We start from the raw sequence: 20,813 nt of genomic DNA, 5'->3' as shown, positions 1-20,813 counted from the left end.
CTCCTAGTTGTAGCTTGAACCTCTAAATGCCCCCCCCAACTGGACTCGAGTGATAAGCTGCAATTATTTCTCGTTGCAAGGAGGCATCATCACTCACCACCAGCTTTCCCCTTTTCCTTAGTCGTTCATCACTCCAAGTAAATCTCTAGACTTTCCTTCAGGTCTGTTGTAAGTTGTTGTTCTCTGTGACCAGAACTCCAGCTTGCTAGAACTTTGTTAAAGAAACCTGTAAATACCACAGAGATAGCCATTAAGTAGAGTTTATGCCCAGATATGCGAGATAGGGCATTAGCCACTACATTCTCTTTCCTCTTTTTGTAGCTTATCTCATAGTCGTACCCTAGTAGCTTAGCTAACCATGTGTGTTGGAGTGAGGTATTGAGTCTTTGCTCTAACAAATACTTCAAGCTGTGGTGGTCATTTTTTAAAAGGGTAAATTACACTGGTGGTCCAAAAAGTTTTAATAATGTATCAAGTTGGTCTAAAAAGTTTTTTTTGCTACTTGATGGTACAAAATATTTCAAAAGTGTAACATGATAGTACAAACAGTCATCTCGCCATTGACGCCGTCATATCACCATTAACATGGGTGAACCTTTAAGTTAATTAAAGAAACATTTTGTACCATTATGTTACATCTGTAAAACATTTTGGACCATTAAATAACAACTTTAAGAAAGTTTGAACCATCATGTAACGTTCCACCAACTCCTAAAAACATATCAGAGCCATGTGTCGGTCACGTTTGGGCCACGTCAACTTCGCTTGACGGCGTCAATGGTGAGATAACAATTTGTACTATCATGTTATAACTTTGAAATATTTTGTACCATCAAGTAGCAAAAAAAAATTTTGGACCAATCTGATACATTATTAAAACTTTTTGGACCACTAGTGTAATTTACCCTTTTGAAAATGAATAAGGTAGTGACTCCATTTCTTCACTGCATAGAGTACAGCAAAGAGCTCCATTTCATATCTGAGAGAGCTCGATATCTAAGAGCCAATACCTTGCTGATATAGGCTATGGGATGTCCTCCTTGCAGCAACACTGCTCCAATTCCCACCCCAAAAGCATCGATTTCAACTACAAACTCCCTTGAAAAATCTGGTAATGCCAATATAGGTGTAGTGGTCATGGCTCTCTTGAGCTTCTCAAAAGCTTCATGTGTTGTATTTATCCATAGAAATGAATACCATAATTCCTCACAAACCTCCTATAGTAGCCAATGAAACCTATAAATCCCCTTAGTTGCTTCACTGTTGTGGGAGTAGGTCACTCCTATACCGCTCTTAACTTCCTCGGATCTGTAGACACTCCTATAGTAGACATATAATGTCCCAAATACTCCACCTTATCTTCTCCAAAACTGCATTTAGACTGTTTTGCAAATAATGAGTGCTCTCTGAGCTTGAGGAACACTTTCCTCATATGCTCCATGTGTTGGTATCAATTCCTGCTGAAGATTAAGATGTCATCAAAGAAAACCAGCACGAACTTCCTGAGGTAAGGTCTAAATACCTCATTCATCAATCTCGAAATGTTGAGAGTGCATTGGTAAGCCCAAGGGGCATAACCAAGAGCTCATAGTGCCCTTCGTGAGTCTTGAAGGTTGTCTTATGCACATCTGCCTCATCCATCCTTATTTGGTGATATTCTGACCTCAAATCAATCTTCGAGAAGATTGATGATCCATGCAACTCATTCAATAGCTCTTTCACCAGAGGAATTGGAAACTTATCCTTGATGGTCAAGTTATTGAGGCTTCTATAGTCCACATAAATTCTCCATGAATTGTCATTCTTCTTAACCAACACCATAGGAGATGAAAAAGGACCATGGCTGGGCTAGATTATACCTGCTTCCTTCATTTCTCGTGTCATCTTCTCGATGATATCCTTCTATAGTGTGGGATACCTGTATGGCCTATTGTTCACTGGATGTACCCCTTCCTTGAGTGAGATTCAGTGATCTAGTATCCTTTTGGGAGGCAAGCCCCTAGGCTCCTTGAAGATATCTTCAAATTCCCTTAAACAGTGGCTCTAGTCCTGGTGCCTTCATGTTGACTTCACTGCTACTTAACTGCACTCCACTAGGGTTGGCTAACTGTAGGGTGCAGAGTTGAACCATGGCTAGTTAATCTTTTTTCTGCAACAATCTTTCCATTTGTTTCTCGCCAATAGCTTTAAGCTCATCAGAATTATTACCCTTCAATACACTCTCATTGTCTCCCATAATAAACTTCATTTGGAACTCCTTAAAGTTCCAGAGTATATCCCTCAAAGTGGACAACCATTAAGCCCTAACACCATATCATAGATGTCCAGGGGTAACAGCAGCATATTAGCTACATATTTGTTGCCTTGCATTCTCCATTTAAACTTCTTACATACCTTATCACACCTTAACTCATTCACATTGGCTACTGCAACCTTAACAACAGGTACCAACTCAGTCTGACAGCCCAACTTCTTCATAGTTTCTTCATTCAAAAAATTGTAAGTGCTTCCTGAATCTACCTAGAAGTGCAGTAACTTACTGCCCACTGTTCCCAATACTCTTATGGGTTGGAAGCTACGAGTACCAAGGAGAGCATGTATGGATTTCTGTGGTGTTGCTTCCTCCTGTTCTTCCTCCACCTCTTCTTCTACTGCCTCCACTTCAATGAGGAATGCTTGCCTTCTTGGACACCTATGCCCGAGCACAAACTTTTCATCACACCAAAAACAAAGATTCTTAGCTCTCTCTTCATCCATCTCCTTATGGGTAAGAGTCTTATGAGGACGATTATGATGGGAGTATGCATTTCTTTGTGGAACAATGTTTGGTAATGGCAGTAACCTATTGCTTGTATTTTTGTTTAGGGTAGCTGTGGCGTTTTTGTAAGTGTTAGGTGAACTGGTCTTAGAGGAAGTTGATGAAACGTTGGGAGAAAGGATATAGTTGGTACTAGAGAAGAGATTGTGTAGTTTAGGAGCATGAGATCCAGGTTTGTGGAAAGCAGCATAAGTGGATTCCTATAGCTTGGCTAAGGAGTAAGCTCGAGACAGGGTAATAGGCTGAAGCATACGAACAGGCAACTGAAACTCAATTTTCAAACCTCCCAAGAAATGGCTAAGAGCATCAGTTTCCTTGATCGAAACCTTATTCAATACTGCATCAAATTCATTCATGTAATCCTGTATAGCTCTCACCTGCCTCAAATTCTTCAAATTAGCCATAGGGTCCTCATACCCCGAGTCTCCAAACCTCGCTACCACTGCTACCGACTCACTGTCTTACTCTCTATTCCCAGTGACCTCATGTAAGATTGATGCCACTGGAGGGCTCTCTCTTCCAGGTGAATGACCACCAACTTCAGCTTAACATCATCAGGAGTTCCATCTACTTCAAAGAATTGTTCACACCGATACAACCAATCTTTAACTCCATCACCACAAAATCTAGGAAACTCTAATTTGCCAATTCGAGTAGTAGCAAAGTAATGCCCCAATTCTAAGCTAGCAGATGAAGGTGAAGTTAACTCAAACATACCGATTTGCAGTTGCATCATCAACCGATTCTGCTATAAAGTGATCCAACTGATCAGCTCGGTGAGTTGATCTATCTTGTTGCTCGTGTGGTTCTTGATCTTAGCCATTGCCTTATCTTGTTCTTCCAGTGCGATCTCTAGCTTGTTCATGTCTTGGCTGCGAGTTCCAGCTACCATGGGTGCTAGGATAAAGGCTATGATACCACTTGTGATGAACTGAACTAAATGGGTAAGGGATGAGGAGTACTAGGGCATGAAAGAAAGGGAGAGAAGAAGTAGAATGCAACAGAATGAGAGTAAGAGAAGATTGAGAGAGAGAGAACAATCAAATGAGGCAAGCTTCGTACATTCATTAATGCCCAAAATGTTTACATCAACAACCTTTATACAAGGAATCAACGGACTCATACTTCCCTCGTTTTCCCGTAACTAACTGAGTCAGACACTTTATAGTAGACCCCTTCATTTTCTATTTTTCTCTATTCTCACCCACAATTTCCCTTTATTACAATTTGAACCCGTCAACTTCTAAGTCATGTTGAGTTGAGGACGGGAGGCGGCGTCGCCGTGAGTCAACCGGGGCAAATCGTACCAAGTCATTAGGGTCTCTGCCAGATAGGGAGGGGGAGGGGGAGAGAGAGAGAGAGAGGGGGGGGGGGTGATAGAAAGGATGCGATGAAGAAGAAAGAGAGAATGTAAGCAACGGGAGGATGAGTTGAACTACTACTAATTTTAGTTAATCAGGAAAACTATACATTTGGTCTTCTAACTTTGATTATTTTTCTGTTTTAGTCCCTTTTTATTTTTTATTTATCATTTACATCTTATATCTTTGAATGCTTTTTTGTTTCAATCTTTTTTCTTTTTGTTGGTTCGATTTCATCCAATACCTTAAATATCGTTCCTCAAATATCTCAAAACTTGTTCTTGTTTTTTTTTTTGGGTGAAATATCTCAACGTATTTAATTTGGAAAAAGTGCAGTTAATTTGGAAGAAAAGTTTTGTTAATTTACTTATTTCTGCAACGATATTGACCGGGTCATACTTGTCAATTCGTAACTTGATATACGTACATAAATGCATAAAATATACTAGTCAATCATCACTCCATTGGATTATATGTGATCCCATTGAATGTGAATTTTTCCCGTGAATAACGATTCTACGTAATTAACTTCGATTGCGAAATGCCTGTCTTGTATATCTTCCTCCATTGCAATCGCAAGGCAATTCTCTTATCACTCCGTCTATGTGAACCCCCTCAACCTCAACGACGATCCCGAGCACGACCGGAGCTCCACCCAAGACCCTGCTCTTGACAACAAAGAGAATGTCACCCCCAACAAAAAAAAGTCAGTCCCGATGCTTGGTGACAAAGAGAACTCAGCTCCCGCTCCCACCAACGGGTCGTCCGCTGCTCTGAAGAAGCCCTCCTCTCCCTCCAAGTGCCTTTCTTCTGACAAGCTGGTAATACTCTCAACTCGAGTAAGATTTAAATTCTTCCACCACCGCGTTCAATAGTGCATTGCCTGCCCGGTTCTTGAAAACTTACCTCCATTGAGTTGAGTTGAGTTGAATCGAGTTGAATCGAGTTCGACAGAGTAAAGTTTAGATTTTTAACGTTGTGATGCCGTGTGATTTCTTGTTGGCTATAGAAGGTGCTCAAGCCATCGTCCCTTCAGTTCTGCATGCAAATGAACGGGCCTGATTCGGCTTTCTGGTCCAAGTTCCGGGACCCCATCGGGTCGGAGAATTCGAATTCTGCAAATATATGGGACTTTTCTGATTCGGAGGCAGCTCCAGCTTCTTCCTGGTCTACTCTGCCCAACAGGTGGGTTCTAGCAGATTCGTGCAGTTTGGTAGACCTCCACTGGTGCAACATAAGTAGGCATTTTTGTAAGGTACCTAATTGATATGCTCGGGCTAGCAGTCACTGGAACCCCAAAGGCTGCTCCATAGATGTATGGAGAGTCATCGTACCACGATCTGTACAGTCCCGTGTCATGTGAGGGCGAGATCTGACTCCCTCCAACATTCAAGCGGTTATAACATCGCCCACGCCCACGCCCAGCCCCCAGCCCCCCCTCCCAGTCGATCGAAGCCGCGGCTTGTCAAATCGAGCATTGCCCGTAGTTGTCGCTCCTCTTCAATTCCATCGAGGGTGCCGCTCCTCCTCAGCTCCACCCGTGGCTGCCGCTCCTTCTCCTGAGCTCTGCTCGGCCCTTCAACTCGTCCTCCTTTGATGTGTGCCCGACCTCTGCCCTTTCTACACCATCGTGAGCCTCGATTGCTCCTGAGTGACTGCTGTTGTTGCTCCTGGTCGGAGAAGGGCTCGACTTGTTGCAGCATTTTTTGTTGCTTCTTGAATATGCTCCATCGCGAATGGAAGCTCCTCGACGAGCCATTGCTTCTCCCCACAAGTTGCCACTACTCCTAAGCCTTCCACCTCTGCGACTCTAGGTTGCCTTTGAAGAGATGGAAAAAATTGTGTAGGTTCCAAATGGACTCCGAAATTCGTGATATAATACAGGTTTCGCATATGATCCGATTTTAGGATTTAATAGGGTAAGAACTAGTTTCAAATTCTTGGAATATGTCATCTATAGGGTAGGGTCCAGGTATCTCGAAAAAATATATGATACTCGGACCCGCACACCCTGAAGATTGGTGACCATCGAGGTATAATTGTCTCTATTTTTTATATTTTTTCGTTTCTTTACTTGCAAATTCGAGTACTGATAGTTTCAACACAAATTTGCCCTTGTCAAGATTGTTTACAACCTAAACGCTCGTTTCCTCTTATTAATTCGAATAGGTTCATGATTTTTCTTTTTATTATTTTAATTTATTTTAAAATATATATTAAAAAAATTATTTCTAAAATATTGTATGAGCATTTTTATGGAAAATAGTAGTATAATTATCTGAAACGTGCACAATATTATATATATATATATATATATATATATGGCTGCAAAACGGACGTTTTTAACTTAATTAATAACTAGTTAATTAATAAGCCTACTAGCGTTGTGTGAACTGAAGTGGAGTGAGAGAGCTAGTTTGAGTGGGGAAATGACGTGATTGACGTCGCAGTTGTGCAACTGTATTGTATTGCTGACTTTGCCAGTGATTAGCGCGTTCCAATCTTTTCTTTTCTCTTTTTTTTTTAAAAAAATAAAAATAAAAATTCATTGTTTATTTTATTATATTGCTTTTTTATTATTTTCATTCTTTCAAAGAGTATATAATTATATATTACATATATGTGTGTATATATATATTCAGGTAATAGATCCTTTATAAATATATATTTATTGCAGAGCAATATTATGGACTACAGAGAGAAGATAATACGGAGAAGCGGGGCTGGTGTTGACCCTTTCATTGACTTTGGTCGGTCATCGTACGTTTTGCTTTCAATTTGGCCGGACGGTGTTAATGGTTGATCAAGACGACCGAGTCTTCTCCTCCTCGTCTTTTGCTTGATGAATGACATCCGTCCATCTTCCGAGAAACGAAAGTCTCGACCCTTTTTCTTCCACTAATGGCATTCCATCCAACACATTGACATTACCAGCATGACATTTCACATTGAATTATCGAGTACATATTAAATATTTCCCTTTCTAGACAAATCATCCACTTGTTCCCCTCGATTATCCTCAAACATTAAATGAAAATTAAAGGAAAAAAAAAACTCTTTGAACAAATTTAGCGAGACAACCGATAGGTTACACAAAAATTACATTTGGTACGCATGGACGGAGATTATGGAGTGGAATGAAATGGAAAAATTGTCCCCTCGTTCCACTCTGTCCGCTTATTTGGTACTGCTTTTATGAGTGAGATAATCATTTCATTATGATAATATTTCTTTAATTTGTTCAAGTAAGCATTCCTTCAAAATAATAATTAAATTGTACTCATTCTACTATTTTTACTTTGCAAGTATAATACGTTTTTCTTTCTAATGTCTAATTTCTACAATAAAATGACATTTTGACAAACAAATCATATTATTAGTTATAACAGTTTTTTTCTCTCAATATTATTACATTTTATTCCGTAGAAGCAAATTTCATTAGCGCACCAAATATGAACGACCAAAGAGGATTTGGAATATAGCAGTACAAATGCATTATTTTACACACTCCCATACAATGGTATATTAAGTGGTACACATTACATAATTTAACTGATCGGGTCGAATCATCATCATATAAGAAAGAAAGAAAACCGCGTATACAGTGGAAGAAGAATCTCATAAAGAGAGACTTTTACTCGCGAGCGCGCAAGATAACAGGAAACTAACTCTTACCGTGTTAAGACATCGCCTCGACCGAATTGAGCAAATAGAACTGGGACACGGTCGATTTCATTCGCATCCATCTCACCGCCCTTTAGGGTTCATGATCTGGGAGAATACGGCGCTGGGCGTGAGGCCATCGGAGTCTTCACTCGCAAGGCTCCGGGCGCCTATGCTCATGCTCAGCCCGCTGCTCCTCGAGTCGGTGACGTTGCTGTCGAACCCTGGAGATGCATTGGGGTCCTTCTTGCCTTTGATGGCTCCATCATAAGTCCCCTCGAGCTCCATTCCACCAAGTCCCTTCCCGCTGTCCTCTGCACTCTCCTGGAGCTGTAAAGCAAACTCGAGGTTCCACAGCACGTCACCCATCGAAGGCCTGTCAATGCCCTGATCAGCCACGCACTTCATTGCTGTCTCAGCGAACTTCCTGAAGCACTCGGGAGCAATCTTGCCCTTGAGGAAGGGGTCTATGATCTGATCAAGAATGCCTTTCTTGTGGCAATGAGCAGCCCATTCTGCTAAACTTACTTGCTCTTTCGGCAGTGCCGGGTTCAGCGCTGGACGGGCACAGAGGATTTCAAAGAGCACGACCCCAAACGAGTAAACATCAGACTTGTCAGTCAGTTGCTGCCTCCTGAAATACTCAGGGTCCAAGTACCCAAAACTTCCCTTCACCACAGTGCTCACGTGGGTGTGGTCCAATGTGGGACCTGTCTTCGACAGACCGAAATCAGAAACCTTTGCCACCCACTTCTCGTCCAGGAGAATGTTGGTCGTCTTAACATCACGATGGATGATGGTGTGCTTGGCACCTGTGTGGAGATAGTGCAAGCCACGTGCAGCACCGATGCAGATCTCGAGTCTCTGCTTCCACGGGAGAGGGGGCTTCTGTGTCTTGTAGAGATGCTCACGCAGAGTTCCGTGAGCCATGTAGTCGTAAACAAGGATCATTTCGGTGTTCTCTTCACAGTACCCGATAAGAGAAACAAGATGACGGTGGCGGAGTTTGGAGAGCATTTCAATCTCAGTTTGGAACTCATGCTCGCCCTGCTCAGAGAGAGGATTCCCACGCTTGATTGCGACTTTCGTCGTTCCTCCATCGATTTCTCCCTTGTACACCTTGCCGAAACCTCCCACTCCGAGGAGCAAAGCCTCATCAAAGTTGTTAGTGGCAGCTTTAATCTCTGCGAAGGAGAAATGGCGGCAAAGATTCGAAGGAAGGGAAGATGCATAACTTCCTGTTGTGTTTGTCTTTGCTGAACCGGCAGAGTGTGAGTTTCCATAAAGAGAAAGGGGAAGCCACCCTGAGGGGCCATCACTTGCATTCGAATCCTTGTTCTGTCTACGTCTTCGGGAAGCACCAACTACAAAGAAACCAATTAAAAGAGCCAAAACAACTCCACCACCAACCCCTCCTGCAATAATTCCTATCTGACTCTTCGATTTACCAGATCCTCCTGATGATCCTACCCCTGTGGGATCGATGATTGCTTGCTTTGGAGCTGGAATAGGATTAGGCCCTGCAAGATTCCCATTGACATCGCTTATCTTGAATATCTCCACTCCATTCAAAATCGCATCATAATACTCAGACTTCAGAGATGTCTGTGGATGAAGTGCAAGCCACAGATCCTGCTGTGGAACCCCAGTCGGAACAAATACCACATAATCCTTATAAACCGGTATCCCATTGCCCCCGACCCATCCCGCTGCATCCGCTTCGGTCTCAGCAGTTTGATTGTAAATGAAGATCTCGAACATCCTCTGGTTTATTTTCGTGATGTTGTCAGCAATCTCACAGAAATGCAGCCGAACCATATAGGAGAACCCAGAGTCAATCGAGAAGATCCAAGTCAAGTTGTACTGCAAGTTGACGCTCGCATTTGGCCCCATAGATCGTGCAGTTTGGTAGACCTCCACTGGTGCAACATAAGTAGGCATTTTTGTAGGGTACTTAATTGACATGTTGGGGCCAGCAGTCTCTGTAACACCAATGGCTGCTCCATAGATGTATGGAGAGTCATCGTACCACGATCTGTACAGTCCCGTGTCACGTGAGGGCGAGATCAGACTCCCTCCAACATTCAAGCGGTAAACATGCTCGAGAGCCGTGGTGTTATCAACAATGAATGGAGTCTGAGTACCCACAATCATGGTTTGCCCATCAACAGTGTTATAAATATCAGGCATCGAGACGATCTCAATCCCGTTCACGAACGCGAACGTGTTGGGATATTTCTTTGAGGGGCTGAAAGTGATGTTCAAGGTATCACCCACCACGTTCAAGGAATACTCCTTAAGCACATAGGCATAGTTAAGAGCCTCGGTCGTCTGGGCGGCGCTGAAATTCTTGAGAAGGGTATATCGTCCGGTGGTGACGGAGAATATCGCATTGGTTGCATTGAGGTTGTTGTACGTGGAGGGATAGAAATACAGCCGGATGAACTTATGGCCCGGAGACAGTGGGATGCTGTAGGTGAAATCAGAGTGGAAAAGCCTTGCTGTCATGAAGGGGACTGTGTCGACCGACGAGGCCTGCTCGGAAGCCTCTGCAGTGGTCGATTCAGCCGTGGCCAACAAGAACTTGGAATTGTTATCTGGTGTCCATTCACGGCCACCGGAATCGGTAGCCTTCGAATTCGCCCCACAATTCAGCAGGTACTTATCAGTGGGAACATAATCACCGGCATAGACACGAATCGAAACGAAGAGGCAGACAAAGATCAGAACTGAACCGTAACAGCTACTGCTGCTCACAGTAGTCTTCCTCATGGACTCAAGAGCTAGAATCAACCAAACTCCAGATCAGCTCAAGGTTCTCCGACGAAGAATCACGGATCGTTAAATACCCAATCCCGACCTCAATCGACAGAAGCTACGAGCGGCTAGATACAAGATCGAAGCGCGAAATTTCACATGTCGGAGAACAAGAGACGCACCGGCACTGAACGGACGGCAAGAAGGAGGAGAGTTCCGAATGATACCTTGTGGAGCAACGGAGCTGAGCTGAGGACGGGAGGCGGCGGCGCCGTGAGGCGCCGTGAGTCAACCGAGGCAGATCGTACCGAGTCGTTATGGTGTCTGCCAGAGAGGAAGGGGGAGAGAGGGTGGGGGGAGAGGATGTGTGAAGAAGAAAGAGAGACCGTAAACAACGGGAGAATGAGCTGAACTACTACTGATTTTTAGTTAATCAAAGGGAAAGTATACATTTGTTGTTCTAAGTTTGATTACTTTTTTATTTTAGTCCTTCTTTTATTTTTTTTTATCATTTATATCTAAAATCTTCGAGTACTTCTTCATTTTAATCCTTTTTCTTTTTTTTGGTTCAATTTCATTCAATATCTTAGATTATTTTTCTATTTAGATCTGTTTATAAAAATAATTATTAAGAAAAAATTTAACTTTGATTCTCAACCTTTTTTTACTATTCCTTTTTTCTAATTCTTTTTTGTTCGTTGAATGTTACATCAACGTTAAACTTCTTACCAACATGACATATCATAAAATAAAGATTACTTTTTCATTCTTTTTAGTCCACCAAAAATAATTACTTTTTAAAATTAAAAATATTAATAATAGATTAAAATAATAACGTGAAGTATATGAATTTACTTGAAGTTTAAGGGATAAGTAATATCAACTCAGGTAGTGCTCACTGTTAAACGAAAAATGATAAGGAGACAAGCGATGGTAAGGGACAACATCGAGCACCATTGTCCTAGGAGAGGTCATCGTAGGCCTATAGATCTATTAACATTTTTCTTTGCAATTATAGTCATCATTATGCTTTACGACATCATTCATTGTGTTACAAACATGATTTGTGGCTATCAAGATATAATTGCCTTTAATTTTTTTTCTATATTTTTCAATTTTTTTACTTGCAAATTCGAGTACTGATAGTTTTAACACAAACTACCCCTGCCAAAATTGCCTACAACCTAAACGCTTGCTCCCTCTCATTAATTTAAATAGGTTCATGTTTTTTCTTTTATTATCGTAATTTATTTTTAAATAAACTTAAAAAATATTTTATTTCTAAAATGTTGCATTTTTATGGAAAATTAAGCAGTAGAATTATAAGAATAAAACGTCTAATATTAAGAAAAATATGAACTAAAAAAGAATTAGGATGAAAAAAGTAATTACAAAAGGTTAAGGATCAAAATTAGAAATTTCTCTAATAAAAGGATGAAAACATAAAAGTAAGCAAAGCAATTGGATGAAAACGAACCGAGAAAAAGGAAAATGATTGTGACAAAAAAGCAACCAAAACTATAAAATGTAAATGGTAAAAAAAATAGAAAAAGGACTAAAATAGAAAAATAATCAAACTTAGAGGACGAAACGTATAATATTTCCTTAATCAAATGTTGGAGTTAATTAATTTTTTTAACTTAATTAATAACTAATTAATTAATAAGCCTCCTCTCCTTGCCTGACGTGGAGTGAGAGAGTTGTTTTGAGTAGGGAAATGACGTGAATGACCTCGACTGCGCAACTGTATTGCTGACTTTGCCACTAGCCTACAAATTTGTGATGGAGATTAGCGCGTTCCAGCCTTTTCTTTTCTCCTCTTTTTTTTTTAAAATAAAATAAAAATTCATTGTTTTATTTCATTATAGTGCTATGATAACGCGTTTCTGCCATTTTGCATTCTGTCGATGGCTGTCGGGGATGATTTTTCCTACGGGATAATAATTATATTTTTTTTTGACAAGGACGGAATATTGTTCGGTCTGATTAAGACTTGGTTCATTAATCAGTGTCATCTTATTTTTCCTTTAATTAGTGTCCTATTGCAGAAAATATTTTTCAACTTAATTATCGTTCCTCAAACATCTCGACTTGTTCTTTTTTCTTTTTTTCCTTTTTGGGTGAAATACCTCAACTTATTTAATTTGGGAAAAATGCAGTTAATTTGGAAGAAAAGTTTTATTAATTTACTTATTTTTGCAACGATATTGACCAGGTCATACTTGTCAATTCGTAACTTGATATACGTACATAAATACATAAAATATACTAGTCAATCATGAATCGATTAGATTATATGTGATCCGATTGAATGTGACTTTTACCGTGAATAACGATTCTACGTAATAAACTTTGATTCCGAAATGCCTATCTTGTATTCCAGTACTCGCGATGAGCTGCTGCCTTGCTGGGAGTATGCTCAAAACGCCCATTGTCAAGCAGATTTTCCAGAGAACTGTTCCTGCGCGATTAACATGAGATGAAAGCACCGGAAAAATAACCGAAACTTCGGCAAGATGAAAACGGGGTATTAATGACGGAAGACATGAGATCGGGTAGCTAGCAACACAAAATGCATTACTAGTATGCAGCATAATCATCTTTGAAGGCGTAGCAGAAGCATTTAGTGATTCTACCAATTGGACATTTGCATGGCATGGCTTATTGTTGTAAGTGAGCTGCCGCATAGACATGATCTATGGTAAAATTTAGCAACCTATTTTTGTCTGTCCCAGGTGCGCTTACTCGAATTCAGCGAGATTTCTGGACTAGTTTGAGCTGCTGCTCTCGTCAAGAACAGGCAAACAGCTCGCAAGAATCTCAGCAGACTAGGGGTCCACCTGCGAATGTGCTCCTGTGATCTCCATAGTTTATGGCAGAAGAGACTCTTTCAGTCACCAGAACGGCTCCAATGAGCATCCCTCCAGCGAGAGGCTTCGCGAGAGTCATGTGGCCAGAGGTAACCAATTCGCCCAGGCCCACATTGAACCTATAGGTAAGATTACAGTACTGCTGTTAAGAGGAAATATTGATGCAGATTCAGAACAACCAGTACAGAGGGCGTAAGAATTACATGGCGACGATCCAGCAGTGCTTAAGCAATTCTATTCGGTGCTGAATTCCTTATTTCCTTTGCTTATATATAGTTCATTACCTCATCAAACACCAGAAGAGCCCCAGCATCATCATAAGCACTTCAAAGAAATTGCACAAACTCTTTCGTTGCACTATGTATGCCTCCTTCGCCCTGAAGGGGCCCACGAATACAGCTGCAGTTTTGCCCTTCTGTGTTACTTCCATTGTAGCCTGTATATTCCCCATACTCTACAAAAGTGACTCCAGGCATTACAGGCTCAATAGGAAGATCTATACTACTCTTTGCTTGTTAATGCAATGGTTCCCATTGTCCTCCCATGGAAGCTATTCGTGAAGGCCACAAACTCTGTGACTGGTTCCTTTTCATTTGGGTTTGAATGCCTCTGAAACTTTCAAGCAAACTTGATAGCTGCTTCATTTGTTTCTGTTCCGGTTGTCGATAAGAAGACACGATCAGCAAAGGAGCTCTCCACAAGTCGCTGGGCAAGCTCTATCTACAGCAATAATAACAATTTATTTAAGTGATGGAACATGTTATCGAATTGATCAGACAAAACAATGGCTAACTTCTGAAATCTCCAACAAGGAATAAGCAGATATGCTAAAATCGTTTCTTTGGAGAGACATAGAACATTCACTCTGCCAAAGTGCACAGATCAGCTATTTATCAATATCTTGTATCATAATGCGAATTATTTTATCTTCTCATTATATCTATCTGATTTACTAAGTTTGATAGGGTCCAAAGTTTCTCAAATTCTCTGATTCAAAAAAATGTATTTAAAAAATATATATATATATATCTAAGGACCCCCAGTTTTCCAATTTTGGGTTGCTTATAAAATGTCCGGAAGTTGCATCTGACTCATCCTGAGTTAAGAGATATCAATAGACTTCAATTTTGGAGTAGTGCAATAATCATTCAGTGCATTCCCTCAGCCACCTGTACGACTAAATAGTCGAAGCCATCAAAACAGCAAATGCAATGTAACAACAGCAGAAGTGATGACCTGAGGAACAGAGTGGTACACATTGCTGACGTGAACCAAAGTATTTGCATGATCGATCACTGCCTTAACCAAATCAGGGTCTGAGTGCCTCAGGGAATTCACAGCAATTCCCGAGGTCATGTCCAAATACTCTCGCCCATACAATTTACATCCTTTGTCACTGCCAAGCACAATGGGCGTTCTCGCATACGTGCCCTACTAGAAACCTTGCTGCCTCCTCAATCACTTCCTTGCTCTTATTGGATCCTGCCTTGTCGACAGGCGATTTGACCTCCACATCAAGAGACGTGCGAGTAACTCTCCCACTGCTAATTTTGACATTCAATGATCTCTCTCTCTCTCTCTCTCTCTCTCTCTCTGGGAGGAATTGTCGGCGAATATAGCACGAGTTCAGTATTGACTGGTTGAATGAAATTCGTGTAGAGCTCATAGCGATAACAATTGATCTTCCTTATGCAAATCAACAAAGACAACTTTCTATCCAAAAAAAAAAATGCAGCAACTTTAACATAACATTACTCTAATAATTATCCCAAAATATATATATACACACACACACTATATATTACTAAATTTGGACCAGCATTTAAGGATCAGAGTAGTTACACAACAATCTGTCCTCTCCATCCAAACGTCGGGTCAAAATTTCAATGATTATCAAAGTTAGACAACAATGAAATAAACTAAACGATATTCAAAATCTTCCTAAAGGTTACTCTGGCGGTGATGAAATCACGCAATCGTGCTATCAGAAATTTCAGAAGACAAAGGAATTTACAGATGGGCATTCTCCCCATTAACCAAGCAAGCTTATTTCAGACCAAAGTTTCATAGTTCATTATGAAAAAAAATGATCGTGTCAACTTTCTAGCTCATCATGAAAGTCACATTCTTCAATATGCACAGCATAATACTTCCATTGCCAGCCGGTAAGGTTGCATTAGGAAGAGAAGATTTCAGCAGCAAATGAACAGATGGTGAAAAAGTAAATACATTTCGAAAGGGCCGACTCGTCACCCCAATCCACAGCAGAAACCCACCGAATTTAGTTCACAGAAGACACGCAATCATGAAAGGAGAAAAAGGACTAGAGCCCCGAGCTCCTAGGAATCACTGTATCTCAAACATACCGTACGACTACGAGGCCCCGATCGGCTGGCCGGCGGCGGCGGGAAGAGTGGGGAGGCGGGGGCAGGTGCCTGCTGCTGTGCAGCGACTGAAACTGCCGTGATTTAGCTTAATGGGCACATCAGGCCCATTTCATGGGCTCTGTAAGTGGGCCCGCAGCCCGGTTTTCTTTGGCATCAGACGGTCCGGAAAGTCTCATTCGGTTGAAGTTGAACCGCCGACTGGTTCACTTTCTTCACGGTCGTCCGGTTAGGTGGCAACAAGAAATGCCGGGAAACGATCATAGACAACCAAAGAGAAAACATCTGTTTTTCTGCTGCGTAATTCCTGAAAAGATGAGATTTTTCTCGGTAAATTGCCATGGATGGACTGATCGGCCATGGTGAACTCATAAATGAATGGCAGAACTGACCAGTCGGTACCCCCTTTACTCATTTCAGCTCCATTAGCCGACTTTTCAAGACGAGTTGTGTCTTCCCCTGAAAAGGCTCCATTAGAGCTCATATTTTCATCTGGGTCTGCCTCTCTGTGTAGTCCATGCATTCTCAGGGCAAGCGCAAAGGTAACTCTTGCTCTCCTTCTGCCTCTGAATATAGCTTATTAGCTTACTGATCTCGCCTTGATTTTTCTTGCACAAAGTTTGAATCATGAGGATATTTTTTGGGTCCTTGTCTAGAACTCTGCATTATCTTGAGGTTGGAGAAGGAATGTGATGGATGACCGAAACTTATCTTGGGGAGTAGTTTTTTGCCTGAATTGTTTACAACCCACCTAACATCTAAAGCCATAAGAAACCAGACCCAATGATCTATACTGAAGGAAGGACAACAATGGCACAGGAGCAAAGAATACAACGCTGAATGACAACCTTGACTTTAAAGCCAAGTGGAGATATCTCCTCTACTCCACTCTTCTTTTGTAAATTCTCCCAATTTCTTTGCTCACAGTTTTATTTATTTATTTCTTTCTTTCTTTCTTTTTATGAGTTGGGTTTGTGTATAAATATGTTCTTCAGCGAAGATGCAGACTCTGCCCTTGTGACCCGACAACATGGGATTCTCCGAGAAAGCGCTTGGGTCCAATAGGATCCTTTTCTTGATACTCGTTTGTTTCGTTTTGATTGAGATTTCAACTGGTCTTGGTTTTGGTGGGAATGATCCATTGAAGATGATTTTGGAGGATTCGGAGAGTCAGTTTGCTTTCTCTAGCAGGAGCCAAGGGTATAGATCCACTAGATATGCAAACCTTGTACAGGAAAGAATATTTTACAAACAGTGTGCCCAGATGGGAAACCTTTTTTATTTTTATTTTTTTGTTATCTGAGCTACACATCATCGTTTGGCTGAAACTTTGTTGTCGCTGCATATTTGCTATACCTTGTTGGTTACCAGATTAAGCTGTCCATGCTATTATAAGCCATGCTTACAGTACCCTGCCCCCCTCATTTTCCAGGGTTCTGAGTGGATAAGTGACAAATAGAGTTGAACCAAATAACATTACAAGGGCATATGTTCAAATCCCTTTTAAAGCTCAAAATCTTGCTTTAATCGGCTCCAATTTGAGGTTAATTTATGTTAAATTCACAATACTCATGTATGTGGTTGCTCATTTATAGAGATATATTGTATTGTTGCATTTTTTCATTGCTCCAGGGTTTACAGCTCAGGTGCAATGGAAGCAGATGAGTGGCAAATGGTCGAGAAGAAAGGCAATCAATTCATGGTCAATGGTCAGCCTTTCTATGTCAATGGGTTCAACACTTACTGGCTGATGGTCTTTGCCGCCGATCAATCTACAAGAGGAAAGGTGACTGAGGTGTTCCAGCAAGCTTCTTCGGTGGGTTTAACAGTCTGCAGGACTTGGGCCTTCAATGATGGGCAGTGGCGGGCTCTTCAGAAATCTCCATCAGTTTATGATGAAGAAATTTTTCAGGTAGTTGCTGTTTCTTGCTTCTCAAACTTTCTTTATATTAGTAATTTTTTCAGTAACTTTGATAATATATCCTGAAAATTCGTGATATTATCGATGATCATGTATTGAAATGTTGGTCTACATATTCCAAAACCAGTCAATATCATGTGATCTTTGGCCAGAACTAGTTGAAAAGTCTACATATTCATCATTAAAAATTGCACCAGAGGCCGAAAGAAATTGTGGGTTTAATGGACCTGAACTTGAAATTACAGGCCTTAGATTTTGTGGTGAGTGAAGCAAAGAAGTACAAGATCAGGCTGATATTGCCATTGGTTAATAACTGGGATGCGTATGGTGGCAAACCTCAGTACGTCAAATGGGGGAAAGCCGCTGGCCTAAACTTGACATCAGATGATGAATTCTTCTCAAATCCAACTCTCAAGAGCTATTACAAGGCCCACGTCAAGGCTAGTATCTCTCTGCCGTCATTTTTTTTTTTTTTTGTATTTACATGTAGAAATCTTCTTGGTATGTAACAACATCCTAACATCCTTTTGTTGCTGCAATAGATGGTTTTGAATAGAATCAATACGATCACAAATGTAACCTATAAGGAGGATCCTACAATATTTGCATGGGAACTAATGAACGAGCCTCGATGCCCCTCAGATCCCTCCGGTGATATTCTTCAGGTTTGATCTTGTATTACTGAAATGCATTGAGATGTTGGAAACTGCAAGCGGCTGATGACTATTTTTCCCCTCGGTCTAGGAATGGATAGAAGAAATGGCAGTCTACGTAAAAAGCGTAGATCCGAAGCACCTAGTGGAGATTGGTTTGGAAGGATTTTACGGCCCTTCAACACCAAACAGAGTTCAGTTCAATCCAAACACATATGCCCAACAAGTCGGGACTGACTTTATAAGGAACCATCTGGTTCTTGGTGTTGATTTCGCATCGGTTCACATCTATGCAGACTCTTGGTAAGTATCCTATTCCTGTAGCATATATATCTTCTCGATTATGGTGAAATGCATTTTTCCAATGGTTTGAAGAGCATGAAGTTAAATCATCCTGAACCGATTAAAAGCATCTTTTTCTTTATAAACCTATTGCGTCATGCTCGTGACAACTGAAACTGCAATTTCCAGAGGATTTCTGTCTCCTGGCAAAGAAAAAGAACAGTTTGGCCTTTGATAACCAAACCAATAAACTGACTGATCATGTAGGATTTCCCAAGAAATTTCGGATGCTCATCTCCCTTTCATCATATCATGGATGGAAGCCCACATCGAAGATGCCCAGAAGTACCTCAACATGCCCGTCTTATTCTCTGAGTTTGGCGTCTCCACTAAAGATCCAGGATACAACTCAACCTTCCGAGACACTCTCTTCAAGACTGTGTACAGGACCCTCCTCAACTCCACTAAGAAGGGCGGAAGTGGAGGCGGGAGCCTTCTGTGGCAGCTATTCCCAGATGGCACGGACTATATGGATGACGGGTATGCACTTGTTCTATCAAGATCTCCTTCCACTTCAAATATTATATCGCTTCACTCAACAAGAGTTGCAATCTTCAATTCGCTGTGCACTTGGAACTGCCATTGGGGTTGCAAGAAGCAGCATCCTCTCGAGGCATTCCTCTCCACTGATGATGCATAGAATCTTTCACACTGCATATGTCTCTCAGACGTTACTTGAATGGAACCGTCTCTGCCATTACAGCACCTAATACTCTGTATATGCATAGATAAACCATGTATATCGGGTGAAAACAATGGAACTCATAGGCCAAATGACGGGATGAAGACGGAACTGAACTAATTACTTCGACATTGTTTCATGTTTGCTTTCGAAATGAAACTTTATGGTTCTTGCTGTAAGATTCACGGGTTGGTTCATATATAGTAGATCTGGGCATCACACTTCTTCGTACTTACCTATGATTTGATTTCATAAACTGCTTCACCACAAGGGATCTTTTTGCTCCTAGAGGCCTGAGTTGAAGCATGTTCCTACGGCCCGGGCTCGAAGATGGTCATCATGTATACTCCCGAATATTAGGTGCCGATTATCTAAGCAAAAGGCCCAAAATTTCATAGTAATCCAATCCTCATATGCCATAAGTTAGATCTCATTACAAAATAGAAAAGAAATACAGAATGTTGGGGTTCCTTTGAGAAGATCAGTAATCCGGTCCTTTATTATTGAAATTAATTTCGTCGAGACCTTAAAGGGATAAACTCTATCACCCCATAAACCCACCTTGAATTTATCCAAACAACTATATCCCTTCCATAATCAATACCATCCCGATCTTCATAAAATGATGATACCCGCACAAAGTGTAAAAGTCCCCAAAAACACGATGTGGATTAGTTTCTATGAATCCAAACAACACCTCGATGCAAGCCAATGCTTTCTAAGCAAAGGGCCCGAATTTTCCTTGTAACCCAATCCTTATGCCATAGAGTCCTTAATATACACCGAAAAGAAAAGGAGTTCTTAATTTATTCTTGAAATTTATTTCGTTGGAATGTTAGCTTGATCCTAAACACGAGATATTTCCAGCTTCGACTACTACTAAAACTAATTCCATTGTCAAGTATGATCCGATCACGAGAGACTTCTAGTTTCGAATCCTCGCGGAGCAAGAAAATTCTTTTTTTTTTCCTCGTAGTAAATAAAATTCTTAATTCTTATTCCGGCGTAAAAATATAAATCCCGGCGAAAATGTGTAATTTCCTTATTTGATCACAAGATCACACTCTCTCTCCAGCGATCACTCCCTCTCCTCTGGTTTCCTCTCTCTCTCTCCATCTTCTTCCTCTTCAAACAGAGACAGAGACAGGGGAGCTATCATGGAGGCGAAAAGCGTGGGCATGAAGTAATATGGCCTCAATGGGCAGTTACCGTTCAACTCTCCTCCTCTAACCCAGAGAGCTTTCCCAGTGGAAGACGAAGACGAAGACATTGTTGAGCTGAGTCTTCTCTGCAATCAAAAACTGAAACACGCACAGATCTCTGTCTTTCCTGTCTCCTTCGTCCCCACAGTCTTTCTCTCAA

General features: G+C 41.1%; 3 protein-coding genes and 1 pseudogene across 12 annotated transcripts; 2 read left to right on the top strand and 2 right to left on the bottom strand.

The window, feature by feature from the left end:
- The first annotated feature begins 4,713 nt into the window (after positions 1 to 4,713).
- On the top strand, positions 4,714 to 6,226 carry LOC116198170 (tubby-like protein 8). The gene is made up of 2 exons (XM_031528523.1): positions 4,714 to 5,000; positions 5,189 to 6,226. Exons 1-2 carry the CDS (start codon positions 4,896 to 4,898, stop codon positions 5,444 to 5,446), a joined length of 363 nt encoding a protein of 120 aa, XP_031384383.1. The 5' UTR covers positions 4,714 to 4,895; the 3' UTR covers positions 5,447 to 6,226.
- A 1,406-nt stretch (positions 6,227 to 7,632) lies between these two features.
- Positions 7,633 to 11,022, bottom strand: LOC116198160 (receptor-like protein kinase FERONIA). The gene is made up of 2 exons (XM_031528514.1): positions 10,827 to 11,022; positions 7,633 to 10,727 (listed from the first exon to the last, which is right to left on the bottom strand). The coding sequence occupies exon 2, from the start codon at positions 10,612 to 10,614 to the stop codon at positions 7,927 to 7,929; it is 2,688 nt and encodes an 895-aa protein (XP_031384374.1). The 5' UTR covers positions 10,615 to 10,727; positions 10,827 to 11,022; the 3' UTR covers positions 7,633 to 7,926.
- Positions 11,023 to 12,758: 1,736 nt separating this feature from the next.
- On the bottom strand, positions 12,759 to 16,064 carry LOC116212816 (annotated as a pseudogene).
- Positions 16,065 to 16,257: 193 nt separating this feature from the next.
- On the top strand, positions 16,258 to 19,684 carry LOC116212766 (mannan endo-1,4-beta-mannosidase 6). Of its 10 annotated transcripts, none has more exons than XM_031547482.1 (7): positions 16,517 to 16,751; positions 17,286 to 17,396; positions 17,495 to 17,765; positions 18,020 to 18,214; positions 18,317 to 18,439; positions 18,519 to 18,730; positions 18,977 to 19,682. In XM_031547482.1, exons 3-7 carry the CDS (start codon positions 17,505 to 17,507, stop codon positions 19,407 to 19,409), a joined length of 1,224 nt encoding a protein of 407 aa, XP_031403342.1. In that variant the 5' UTR covers positions 16,517 to 16,751; positions 17,286 to 17,396; positions 17,495 to 17,504; the 3' UTR covers positions 19,410 to 19,682. The 10 variants fall into 10 exon arrangements, with proteins under 10 accessions (XP_031403358.1, XP_031403380.1, XP_031403342.1 ...); XM_031547473.1 differs by having other exon boundaries at positions 17,486 to 17,765; XM_031547457.1 differs by lacking the exon at positions 17,286 to 17,396 and adding an exon at positions 16,849 to 17,053 and having other exon boundaries at positions 16,610 to 16,751.
- The last annotated feature ends 1,129 nt before the right edge of the window (positions 19,685 to 20,813 follow it).

The sequence above is a fragment of the Punica granatum genome, chromosome 1 (genome assembly GCF_007655135.1).
Source record: "Punica granatum isolate Tunisia-2019 chromosome 1, ASM765513v2, whole genome shotgun sequence".
Lineage (NCBI taxonomy): Eukaryota > Viridiplantae > Streptophyta > Magnoliopsida > Myrtales > Lythraceae > Punica > Punica granatum.
Note: the sequence above shows the minus strand (reverse complement) of the source record. Positions and strands in the feature narration are given on the sequence as shown.

Coding starts and splice junctions, on each gene's coding strand:
- LOC116198170 (XM_031528523.1), top strand. CDS start 4,896: ATGCTTGGTGACAAAGAGAACTCAGCTCCCGCTCCCACCAACGGGTCG. Junction 5,001..5,188: donor GCCTTTCTTCTGACAAGCTG/GTAATACTCTCA, acceptor TGTTGGCTATAG/AAGGTGCTCAAGCCATCGTC.
- LOC116198160 (XM_031528514.1), bottom strand. CDS start 10,614: ATGAGGAAGACTACTGTGAGCAGCAGTAGCTGTTACGGTTCAGTTCTG.
- LOC116212766 (XM_031547449.1), top strand. CDS start 16,884: ATGGGATTCTCCGAGAAAGCGCTTGGGTCCAATAGGATCCTTTTCTTG. Junction 17,766..18,019: donor ATGATGAAGAAATTTTTCAG/GTAGTTGCTGTT, acceptor TTGAAATTACAG/GCCTTAGATTTTGTGGTGAG. Junction 18,215..18,316: donor ATTACAAGGCCCACGTCAAG/GCTAGTATCTCT, acceptor TTGCTGCAATAG/ATGGTTTTGAATAGAATCAA.